Source organism: Oenanthe melanoleuca, chromosome 5 (genome assembly GCF_029582105.1).
Source record: "Oenanthe melanoleuca isolate GR-GAL-2019-014 chromosome 5, OMel1.0, whole genome shotgun sequence".
Lineage (NCBI taxonomy): Eukaryota > Metazoa > Chordata > Aves > Passeriformes > Muscicapidae > Oenanthe > Oenanthe melanoleuca.
In genome coordinates this window covers 44,737,386-44,750,438 of record NC_079339.1, presented here as the reverse complement: position 1 = coordinate 44,750,438, position 13,053 = coordinate 44,737,386, and the positions used below count along the sequence as shown (strand labels likewise).

The 13,053-nt window shown below is 35.9% G+C and overlaps 1 protein-coding gene across 6 annotated transcripts in view; it reads left to right on the top strand.

The window, feature by feature from the left end:
• Positions 1-13,053, top strand: part of TTC7B (tetratricopeptide repeat domain 7B) — a 120,848-nt gene that overhangs the window by 42,132 nt on the left and 65,663 nt on the right. For all 6 annotated transcript variants that reach the window (XM_056493177.1, XM_056493172.1, XM_056493173.1 and 3 more), the window contains 4 exons: positions 1,600-1,772; positions 5,003-5,066; positions 9,620-9,757; positions 12,547-12,630. In XM_056493177.1, the coding sequence (XP_056349152.1) occupies positions 1,600-1,772; positions 5,003-5,066; positions 9,620-9,757; positions 12,547-12,630 (459 nt within the window). The remainder of the gene's footprint in view (positions 1-1,599; positions 1,773-5,002; positions 5,067-9,619; positions 9,758-12,546; positions 12,631-13,053) is intronic.

Genomic DNA, 13,053 nt, shown 5'->3' with positions numbered 1-13,053 from the left:
CATAAAAGCAGAATCATGAAGATTTGTTACTTATGTTGTCAGAATCTTGAATCTTTTATGTAATAAAAAGTAGGGGCTTTTATCTTTTACTCTCATGTTACTATTTTCAAAAATATCTTAGATTCATTTCCTAATACTGGGCTTTTAAAAGTTCCAGACTGGTAGTAAGGAAGATAAGTGATTTCTTAATTAATTCAATAACTGATTCCTAGTAAATACATTAAAATTATTTAATAATAGATTTTCAATGGAGATGGTTAATATTGCAAATTTTAGTAGAAAAGATGAAGGGCTTCTTATGGTATAGGAGTTAAGGAAGAAGGTGCAGATAATGTGGTGCTGTCTGTGACTTCAACATTACACATCTGTTTTTGGGAAAAAATACTGGGAAATGCTGCCAATTCTGGTGCAAATTTAGATCGTGCTTTCTTTCCAGTGCCCTGGGAGAAAATCTTTGGTTGTTTTTCATCATCATGATACGTAGTCATGCAGGGTCTATCCATGTGTGTGAAACATTACTGAGGAGATTAACCTGATAGTTATGGATTATAGGATGACTTAAAAGCTTTAAATTAGTATTATTTAGTTAAATAATATTTATTTAAGTATTTCTTGAGTTAAATATATGGTGACAATAACAGTCGGTCAAAATAAACCTTTTCATGCTGATTTTCAATCTTGTTTCTCTCTTGCTGTGTTTTAACAGTAGCTAACACCAGCACCTCAGAAGCCCCGTTTAGCCCACAGACCATAACTGTCTGTAGTGGGTTGACCTTGTCTGGCTGCCAGATCCTCACCCAGCTGCCCTCAAACTCCCCTTCCTTAACACATGGGGAGGAAATAAGCTGGAAAATGTCTGAGACAGTTCTGAGACAAAGGCAGGGAGTTTGCTTACTACTAACTGTCACAGGCAAAACAGGCTCTTCTTGGAGGAAATTAATTTATTGTCACTTAGAAAAGAGTGGGATGGTGAGAAACTAAGACAAACTGAAACACCTTCCTTCCACCCCATTTTCTCAGGTTCAACTTCAGTCTTTGACTTCTGACTCTTCTACCTCCTCTCCCTACCCTCCCATTCCCTGAGTGGTGCCTGAGGGGTGGAGGGTTGTGATGAGTTCCTCTCTGCTGCTCCTTACTCCTCACACTTTTCCCCTGCTCCAGCATGGAGTCCCTCCATTGGGCTGCAGTTCCTTCGGGGAATTCCTGTTTTTCACCATGGTTCTCTTTGCAGGCTACAGTTTGGGCAACTGCACCACTGTGTTATCTCCCATGCAAATAGCTGCTCCAGGTCTGGAGAGGCAGTAGAGGTTATTGAGCATCTTAGGTTATAGATTATCTTAGGAGCATCAGCTGAAGTCTGGAAGTATCTGGACTTAACTGATAAAATTGAAAAATTGTTTGCTATTGCCGTTATTTTTCTTTGTGTTTAGAGAATTGTACTTTTACCTTTAAAACAGCATCATGCCTGTTTTTTTGGATGTTGTAGAATAAAAAAATGCATTCTATATAAGTAGTCTTTATTAGAAAAAAGTCTGAGCATTTTTTAAGAGTTTGTATCCAGCATTTCTAGGGAAAATATTTATCTTTTTGCTTTTACAGACAATAGCAAGACAACTTGCAGAAATTTTGTTACGAGGTATGTGTGAACAGAGTTACTGGAATCCACTGGAAGATCCTCCTCACCAATCACCCCTTGATGATCCACTTCGGAAAGGTTCAAATACTAAGAATTATGCGCTCAGTAGAAGACCACGGGTATACACTGGAGAAAAGTATGGCTGAGTTTATACCTCTTGTATTTCTGTAATTGCAGTTGTTACCCAGCATGCTGGGTAATTTAGTTTGCATTTTTGAAAATGTAGAAGGAATTTAGCAGCACATAGATAGATAGACAGATAGATAGATTCCCTGAGAACTAGGGAAGAAACATGCTACTCCAAGCAGATGTCTGCACGTTGGACCTTTTGTTCTCAATTCTAGAAATAATTTTTTTCTATCCTGGTGTATGTGATAGACTCAATATCTCTTAGTATATGTGGGATACAAAAGAAAACGTGAACTGGGTAGCAAATCAGATATCATGGGTTTTAAAAGTTGTGTGCTGTTTCTAGGCATCTATTCTGCTTTACCATAGAAAGGAAAGATTCAACAATATGGAGATTCAAGTTGGTCCAGGAAGCATTATGAAAAAAGAAAACATATCTAGAAATTTATCTAGCAGTTTCAAAGATAGTTTAGTTCCCAAGGCAGCTTTTAGCTAATCATCTTAGATTAGTTTTGGTGTTTCTTTATGATGTCACCTTTCTGGACAATCTTTCAATCAGGTAAGTGATACTTTTTGGTTTGGTTTTGTCTGGTATATCTCATGGTGAATTCTAGAGTAGCTATGGTATGTTTCTTTCTTCTTGAAGCTGTAACTCCTTTTTTCCAAACAAATTACCATTAGAGTTAGTATTAAATACAGATAGGTATTTCCTTGAATTTGAAATTTTTCTTATAAGTTAATATCTTGATTATAGAGGTTGCCTTACTTATGTAATAGAGGGATGTTTTGTTTTAGTGTTCACAGTATTATTATATCGCAGCATAAATGCCTGCAGTATGACACCATTTGAGTTGTTTAGCTGTATTTGTTGCAGAGTTCCATTAATGAATCTTTTACACAGCAGCAAGCCCACATAATTGTGGTGCCTTTACTATTATTAAGTAGAATGGCTACTTTGTCTTCAAAGACTCCTAGCAATTCTCCTTCCTGCATCCAGAATAGTTGCAGCAAATTTCTCAGGCTCCATCTTTCAAACTTATGTTCTCCATTCTCAACTCATCCTTCATAGCAGCATGCTTCCCGCACAAGTGGGACTTTGTTGTTTAGTTCTCTTGTTCTCAGCACGTGCAGGTGAGGAGTTCCACTGTTTCACCAGAGCATATAAGTGAGTCCTTTCATCATGTCAGGCTGGTTAGTACCATACCACATAAAATATGTCCAGCCAAGTGTCTCATCTCTAGCAGTGACTGAAAGCAAGTATCAAAGACAATGATATCTAGGAAATTTCTTCCTAGGTGTTCTTCTGACCACCAGCTCTGAGTCTGCAATGTACTGTTTTTTTCTAAGTATGTTGCCTGATATTAGATAACTGTATTGTGTTCTTATGAGCATTATGGGTGTAATTTGGCTAATAGCATTTATGATTTTTTAGATCTCTGTGTTATTGCCTGTTCTGTTTTCTGTAACCAGTTCTTCAACTCAGCATAACTTTCATGGTTTGCTTTTGGTTGATAGCCATTTCATTATTTTGGTTGCCTCTTTTGCCCTGTTACACTGAAATTACTTTATTCATGTGCCTGCATCTATCAGGAGAAACAGAAAATGTCTGAGTTCAGTCAACTTAACTGAGCTTTTTGCTTAGACAGGTCAAAGAAGTTTCTCACTAATTTCTGCACAGAGATCTTGTTTAAGATAAACATCCGCCTATCTACAAAATATGTTTGAAATTTCAAGAGAAAATAATGTTTTTTTTGTTTTGATAAGTGACTTTTTAGTATTTCTCTTCGGGGCAGCATCCCTTCTTTCTCTGAGAGAGTAATTTCTCCAGCAGCTCTTTCCAGTCATTATTCTGCTTTCTGGGTGCCATTGTCAGTTGGTCAGGTTAAATCTTCTTCCAGGTTGTTAAATTCTGCATAAGGGAGTGGATTGTTAAATAAGGAGCACTCTGATGCTTCCTCATTAGTCCTCATTCCTTATGGTGGGTGGTTCTTATTCATGACTAACTGTGTTTTGAAATTTCTTTGTTATGTAATAATAAAAATATATTCTAAGGTTTGGAATACTCTAAAAAATCTGGTGAGCAGTTGTATTGATTAATAAATAAAAATACAATGACAGAACAACTGCCCTGGGGTCTTAGCTGTTGTATATTACCACAATACGTTCACAATGTTGTTTTCAAACTGCCAGGAATTCAGATTTCTTTTAGTTTCTATTTTCTTTCAGGCATTTAATTACTGCTTATATTTCTAGTGCTTTAAAATGACCTGAAAAGATGTCTTAATGTCAGATAAGTTTTGTTTCCTGTCAATAATGTATTGTACTTTAAACACTCTTGTGACCATAGGAATAGATTATTAACAATAGATTATTTTCTGGATTTAAATAGGTAATTGTGGAACTAATTGGATTAACAGGAAATAGTACTTGTTCGAATTCAGAAATAGTTTAGATGAAGAAATCTGGAGATTAAACATAGTCATGTATTTGGGGGATTTTTTTGTGTGTATGAGAATGGATGAATGAATTCCTGCCAGTACACAATGCAGATTACCGTTGTCTGTCCACCTGCATAGAAATGTTCAGCAAGCATCCAGTATTCAGAGAAAGCAGTAAAGTCTGGAAACTAGTCCTATGCAACCCTTCAGCATTAAGTTAGAAGGAAGTGTAGTTCATTACAAGCAAATAATTCTACTACTTGCAACTAAGAGTGGTTATGGCAAACAGGTGGAGATTGTCATGGATCTATTTAAAAATACTCATGACTATTGAATGCATCATGAAAAAATTCTCAAGCATATCTTATGGAAGACTGATAGAAGTATATCTCCACATATTGCCTAAAATACAAAAGTTCTCCTGTTCTTGTGTGACAGTTTCCTCTTTCCAGCTCTTGAATCAGTGGTGTAGATTCAGCTCAGACAGCAAAAGAGGCTAATTAAGTATGGGTTTAGTGTTTACAGTTATCAAATTATGTTCAATTTTGGGATATTTGAGTTCAACTCTGGCAGCTGTGGTAGTTTTTGTCTTTTATTGTGTTCAGCCAACTTTTCTGAAATGCAAATATAGCATTGCAAAGAAATGCATTTTAACCAATTGATTTTTCTATGCAAGTTACTTTCTGTTTTCTTTTTTGGACATTTTCCAGTTTTTACAATGCTTTTAATATATATGTGTGTGAACTATTCATAAAAGCAATATGTTCTGCGCAAATAATTAAATTCTCATTTTGAACAGCATCTTCTGTCCTCAAGAAAATACAGAAGAAGCCTTACTGTTGCTGCTTATTAGTGAATCTATGGTAGGTAAAATAGAGTGAATGTGCATTTGCTGTATGTGTGTGTTTTCCTTGTTTTGTTTTTTCCCCCTTTTTTCCTTTTTTTTTTTTTAATTTTAAATTAAAATAGGGCTTTTTTTTTTCCCATACCTTTGCCTTGTCCTTTATTTTCTGTTAGGAAAGCAGACAGTCATTTCTGAAACTCAAATTTTTGTTCCTCTAAGCCAGCAAGATGAAGTCTACAAGTGTTAACAGAGTTTTTCTCCCTTGGACTGGCTGTACCTAGCCTTCTTCCAGCCACAGGCAGGTGAACAAGTCATGTCCTTCATTTGGCATCACTTACCAGTATGAACTACTAGTTGGTTGCTATTCAGACCGACAAAAAAATCTAAGTTATTTTAGTTGAAAAAACAAATAAAGAACTACTAGAAGAGCATGATCAACATCGCCAAAAAGTACTTTCCATTGTGCATTAAACTTCAGTCACTCAAATTTGTAAATGATTTTTGATGATACTGACATTCAGTCTTTGCTACTGGATTTTTTTTTTAAATGTCTCCATTTCCTCAATAAATTTTTCCTTTCTATGGTCTACTTGTGCCCTTTATCAACCTTCCATATTTTCTGCTAGTCATCAATCAACTGCCACGCACTGACATTCTCATACCATGTCAGTTTTATGTTCTCAGATAGAATGAAATGCTGGAGCTTTTGCTGTTTCATTAACTGGAGGGTTGAAACTTCTACAGTATCAGGCATCATGCAGTTTCTCTCACTGCACATCAATGAGATGTAGTCTTTTAAGTTCTACAGGTGATTCAAGTGCTTGCATGTTTTGGCATAATTTCTGTTTTGCTACAGTTAAATAGGATCAGAACATTTTAGTGAACATTGTCTTAGTTTAACTGTTTTAAAGTGGCAGATATTTACATTGTGGTGCTAACTGCTTTCTTCATTCCTAGTGATCTGCCTTGCAATACTCATGACAGAATCTAGAAATTCTGTCTAGATTCTGATTCTCATAATACAGAAAATTGACTGAGCAAACATTTCCACATATCATATGATGGTTTTGCTGCAATGTATGCTTACCACTGTGAGGTGCTGCCTGTACCTCTGTAATGTGACTGAGAAACAGTGAAGATGTAGAGAATTCTGATGTGAGCTATGGTTTTGGTGTAAAATGGAAGCAGCCCCAGTTCTGCAAGATCTGACTACTGATTGCTGTGTTTGCATGTTTCTTAATATGATCATTAAGAAGTCAAAAACCAAACTAAAAGTACTGCCTTGTTAAGTGTCATTTCAGGTTACTTACAGCTTTTCCTTTGTGAATTAGCTCTGCCTAATTATATCAAATGCTGTCACTGTAGAGTTTATACCTTTAGCAAGCTTTCAGGTTTTTTTACAGTAATTATTGCAGATTATTTCAGGCAAAAGAATTTTTTTCGGGGGTGTATAAAATCTTTGACATGATTGACTTACTTTGGCTAAGTCAATTGTTCATATTAATTTTGGAGGGGGGAAAAGGGGAAGATTGAACATAAAAATATTCATCATTACAAACTTAACTTTCTGAGAGTTGAGACTTGCTATTTCAGCTTCAATGCATGTTAACTTTCTAACCGTAGTAGTTGTGAAGTTGTGTATGATTTGTGATTCTGAAACCAGTATTTGGGAAAGAAATAACACTTAGAGAAGACTGAGTAACAGTTGGTATTTTAATATTGTGTTATTAAAGTACTATGATCCCTTACTTTCATTGTCTGTGAATTAGAAGGAAACACCTCAATCAAGGCCAGATTGGACAGGGCTCTGAGCAATGTGGTCCAGTGGAAAGTGTCCCCATCCATGATAGGATGATCTTTAGAAGGTCCCTTCCAACCTAAACCATCCTGTGGTTCTATGATCTGACATCTTCATGTTACACTGCACGTATGTGTTGCTGCATATCAGCTGAGTTGTGGTATCAGAATCACAGAATGATTGTTTGGAAGGGACTTCTGGAGGTCGCTTTGTCTGGCACTCTTGCTCATGCAGGGCCATCTGGAGTAGCCGCACCTCTGTCCAGACAACTTTCGAGTACTTCAAAGGAGAGAGATTCCACAGCCTCCCTGGGCAGCCTGTCCCACTGCTCATTAACTCTTACAGCAAACAAAAAAGTTCCTGATCCTTAGAAGGGACCTTCAGTGTTTTAGTTTTGTCTCTAGTCCTGTCACTGGACACCACTGGAAAGAGCTTGGCTCCCTCTTTCTTCTATCCTCCCTTCAGATATTTGTAACATGCTCCCTTCCTGAGCATTGTCTTTTCCAGGTGAAGAGTCAGCTCTCTCACCCTTTACTCATAAAATGTTGGACTCTCTCCAGTAGCTCCGTGTCTGTTGTACTGGGGAGTCCACAACTGCAGGTGTGGCCTCACCAATGCTGAACAGAGGGGAAGGATCGCTGTCCTTGACCTGCTGGCAACTCTCCTGCTGATGCAGCCTGGGCTATCAATAGCCTTTTTTCCAGCTGAGGCACTTTGCTGGCTTCTGCTCACCTTGGGTGTCCACCAGGACCCCCAGTTGCTTTCCTGTCAAGTTGCCTTTGAACTGGGCGGGGGTGGTCCCCAGCGTGGACGGTGACTGGATTTGTTCCCTCCCAGGCACAGGACTTTGCTGGAGGCTTTGCTGAATTTCCTGTCAGCTCATTCCTCCAGCCTGTTGAGGTCCCTCTGTATGGCAGCACAGCCCTTTGGCAATATCAGTTCAGCAAACATGCTTGGGGTACATCCAGATCATGAACGGGATCAGACCTAGTATCAATCTCTGGGACACACCACTAGTTACTGGCCTCCTGCTAGACTTTGTGTCACTAATCACCACCTCCTGGGCTCAGCTTTTTGTGAGATTCTTAACCAGTGGAAAAGTGGCTAAGCATATCCTTCCTTCTGCTGAGGCTGCACTGAGTTACACTGCTCAAGTGTGTTACAGGCTTAGAGTGAGTAAGTGTGGCCAGATGACACATTGCAGTTTAACTGTCGCCTTAAAGTGTCTGAGACCATGGCAGTTCTGAAATACTGAGCACTTAAGTTCCTACATACTTTCTGTTTTATAATTATCAAGAAAATGACTGTTAAAATACACAAAATATCTGTAATAATTATGAGACATCCTTGTGCTTTGGTGTGGTCAACCACTGTTTCACAAGAAGTGCTGGTTCTCAGCTTGTTCAAAACTTGCAAGGAGCTGTGTCAAATAGTGATTAGAGGTAGAGTTAAAAAGAAGTTCTTGAAGTTGACTAAATATTTAGGCAGTGTAAAAAGTAAAAGCCGAAGACTTCTTGATCAAAAGAAAGCAAAATATCTGTTTGGGGGTGTATGTGTGCATGTGTGGGGTTGTTTCAAACCAAGGTGTGGATAATTCAGTAATAATTCCTGAGATGTCTGTGCATTTCACACTCCATGTATATATCTGAAAATTTTTCAATATTTAATTATTCTGATTTTAAAGATGTATTGGGTTTGTTCAGAGCTTAAAATGTTACCCTGTTAAAGTGGAGAAAAAATTTATTATTCCTTATCATGTGTCATTTTTTGCATCTGAAAAAGGGGGAAATAAACTGCCTAGTGTTTTTAAGTAAATGTAATAAGGGGGCCATGCCCTGTGAAATTAAAAATAAAGAGGGGGATGAGGAGAGAGAAGTATCTTTGACTTCTGATTGCAGACTACCAGATACACTAGCATTTGTACCAATGGGAATATTAAACACCAAGAAAACTAGAAATAGATAGGATAGCAAGATAATGTGTTTTCAGAAGCTTGATGGTAAAGTGGGAGAAGTGCAGGGTAGTTCAGTGAGGTAGTAACTACTCTGAGACTTGAATTTTGTTCTTTGCTCTTGAACGTGATTTCTCTGTGAACATGGTCAATTAATTTAAATCCATTTCTAGCTCAGCTTTCTTCCTTCCCAAAAGGAATATGTTACTTAAGGAATTAGGTTTGCAATGTGCCTTTCACAAAACAGGTTTGAAAGTACAAATCCTTACTGCAAACATGGCCTGATTCCAAAGCTGTGCCCAGAAATAGGATCAGTTTTCACTTCTCAGTAGTAACTCCTGAAGGTGATTGTGGGTTATCCTGGGCATGTTACCATTCACAAGTGAGCTGATAGTGTCATAATGTTGTGAAGAGAAAAGAAGTTGATTGCCTTATTTTACAAATGCTGGAATAGAGGATTTGAAGATCCTTTTAATGTTTTACTTGCACACAAAAAATAAAAAGAAATTTTAGTAGATGAGTATCCATTGTATTGAAAATATACTTTCTTTTTTTCTGAGAATTCTTCAATAATTTTAGATACATTAGTTAGATTATAGAATTAGAATTAAGTAATTAAAAATACGTCTATGTAGAAACATCAATCTTGCCACTAACATATAAAATTGGTAGTTCTTTCTATCTATAAATTAGTATCAAATCTCTTAGTATCCCTTATAGCAACTACTGACTGTGAGGTTGAGTAGAGTGGTAGTTACTTGAGTGAAAATATGGCTTGAGTTGTAATGGTTGACTTGGTTTCTTTCTTTGTGGTGTGTTTCAGGCTAACCGTGATGCTGTACTGAGCAGAATACCAGAACACAAGAATGATCGCATCATCAGTTTGCAAAGTGCGTCTGTAGTCTACGATTTACTTACAATAGCCTTGGGAAGAAGAGGCCAATATGAAATGCTTTCAGAGGTTTGTTGATTGTAGTGAATATTCATCTGTGTCATATACTTCATACAGATATGAAGTATCTCTTCTGAATATGAAAAAAATCATCTTTTGAAGACCTGTTATAATAAATAATACTTATTTTAGAATACAGATATTCTAGATACACAGCTGCAGCAGGATCTTATCAGGAAATTATTAGAACATCTCATTTCCTCTTATCCTTGTCATCCAAAGCAGAGTGGAAAACATAGACTTTAAGAAGCTCTTACAGTTTAGTGAGCAGAAGATATCTGCCCTCAAATCCTGCAACTCATAGTCTGTAACTTTTATAATTTGAAATATTATAACAAATACATATTCAGAAATGTTAAAACATTCTGTTCAGTTATATAATAGGCATTTAATTTTTTAGGGCTTCATTCTCTTTGAGCTGATTTTGATTGCTCTAGTGGAGCTGTTGTAGATTAAATCAGAAATTGGGAAATTATTCTAACTGTGGAAATTATGTTCACCCACCAATATCTTAATACTGCCTTCTGGTTTAGCTATAGCTGATAACTTACAGGAGTAGTTGGTTGTTAAATAAGAATACTAAATTATCAAAAGTCTGTCTCATTCTTGTTAAACTGTTCTAGTGCCAAGTCACGTTCTTAACTGAAAAGGGCTCGTGTTTTTATTGAATTTATATATAGTGGGCTTTCAATTTCTTAGGGTAACTTCATCTAGATGAAGGAACTTTATGCCATCAATTCTTTCCTAAACAAAAACACTCTGGTTGCAATCAAGTTAGTTTTTAAGCTTTGTAGGATGCACGATATTGAGCTTGGAAGTGTTCTACTAGAAGAGATGTCTTCCAGACCTGAAATTTTCCTACATTTTCATAATGTCATCTTTCAGCTCTCTAACTTCTAGCATATATTTTTCAGGAGACCATAGTGATAAACAACCAAATTCAGTAATGTGTTCATATAGTGATTTGTGATTATTTACAAGGCAATATCAACAATGGGATTTTCCTAGGAGAGGGATTGTGCTGAATATGTTGTTAAGTCAGTTGCCAGTACCCTGAACGCTGTCTTAACTTCCAGCCTGCCTTGTTATATATTTCTTGTTAGAGCCTGTAGGTCTTTGAAATTCCTTATTGTGGCTTTGTTCAGAAGAACCCAGTTTAAGAGGTGTTCGTGTTGTTGCAAAGGGCACAAACACATCCCTTACCCCCACATGTGCTAATGGCCAGTTCTGTCATCTTACAAAGGAAAGAAAAATCATGTAACTTGTCACTCTTCTTACTGAGCAGGACCAATTAAATAGAACTTGAAGTTAAGCAAAAGGAAGGGTAGATATATTATTAGTATGTTGAAACTCAAGCCTTTTAGATTAATCTACTGTTGTGTCCTGTGCCCTTATAATTGCAAAATTATAAAGCCTTGAAGTATCAATTTCTTAAACCTAATTTTCTGCAGTTAGAATTGGTAATTAATTTTTAATTGAGCAAGGCCTAGAAAAGAAATTTTCCATTTTTTACAGTACAATGAGCCTTACATATGCACCTCTGTGAAGTATCTATAATAAAAGAAGCAATCACACATAACTTACTTGTTTTTTTCTGTTCTCTTTTTGTTTCCACTTATGAAAACTCCAATGGGAAAATAAATTCTGTCTTGTTTTTTGTAGCAGACATTTAATTAACTTTAATTAATACAATCTGATGATGAACCTTTAACAGCAATATTAGAAAGTATTTCTAAAATCATGTAATACCCCAAAGAAAATAATTTCTTTACAGTAATATAATAAAAATTCTATTAGGTAATAGTCCTAAATTAGTCCTATATTTGAAACCTGTTAATACTGGACATTGTGTAGTAGGTTAAATTCTAACATACATTAGTTACATGTAGCAGATAATGCACTTATGTTTTGTTTCCTCTTCAGTGTTCTTTGCTTCAGATTCTGGTGTAGTGTGGAAACACACTGCACACCTGGTCCTGCTTTCTGTAATGTTAAAGCTGAGTTTGTGTGGGAAAAATAATTCATGTTTTTATGGTTTAGCATATACACTGTAGCTGTCAGAACAGAAAGCTGCTTCATGTAATTGGACTCTGCAGACTAGAAATTGAATTCCAAAATCAGTTTATTCCAGATGAGTGTTTCACCTTTCTACTATATGAAACTGGCCTGATTAGTTAAAATTAATGTAGCAAAATGAAATAATTCTTATTGACAACAGCAGATATGAAACATTCAAAATTAGCATATAATGCTAATTTCATTATTTAATCTCAGTGTATTAATAATTAATTTGCTTTTGGCATTCAGTTAGTTCACTTAAATTCTTAGGAGAATATGGGATGTGAAATTAAAATTGTTACAAATAGAGATAATACTTCAAGGTGAATCTTTATATACCACCCCTCCTTTTAAATGGTACTTCTAGTGCTTGTGGTACCACAGCTTATTAAGTATTTACAGCTTAGGAAGAGAGTGAGTACAATTTTCCTTTTCACTTAAGACTTATCCCCTATTTTTACAGGTGATGACTTCAGTAAGCTCATATTCATCATTCCTTCTTTCAGACTTCCTAATACAATAAATAACAGAAGTATTTAAGCAAACATAGTAAATGGGAAATCAGTTTTCTGTTAAATTATTTTCCATATAGAATCTGTCAGCTATTTTCATGTATTTGAATAATATAATTTTTTTGTTACATGCATGTTAGATAAGAGTCTATGAAAAAATCTTAATACTAGTATGTCTTCTCAATAATTGAAGAACGTGACCTTAAATAATTTCACCCCCATATTTAGTGTTTAGAAAGAGCCATGAAGTTTGCATTTGAAGAGTTCCATCTCTGGTATCAGTTTGCATTGTCCTTGATGGCAGCAGGAAAAGTAAGTCTAAACTTTGTCATATAATTCTTGTATTGATGGCATTTGAGAATAATGTTTAGCACTTCCATAATTTTCATCTGTAGTGTTTTTGAAATAATTCTAATCTGTAAACAACCAAGTATGCTGTAGTCCTGAATGTGTTCCCAGTGCTGTACAAAGAATGTTGTTATTTGAATAGGTGATGATAAAAACTATCTTGCCAATAATCTTAAAATAAACTGATTGAATACAAGCAGTGAATTATACCAAATCCTATTATCCTGTTAAACTCGTTTGAGTGTGCTTTTGATGACTTAATTTATTTTATACTTAGGTACAAATTAATGCTGATTCGTGATGCTGTTCCTTTTTTTTTTTCTTTGGAAATTTCTGACTTTATCTTCTTTATTATTTCTGCGTTTGAAACTGTATTCTGTGCAACTA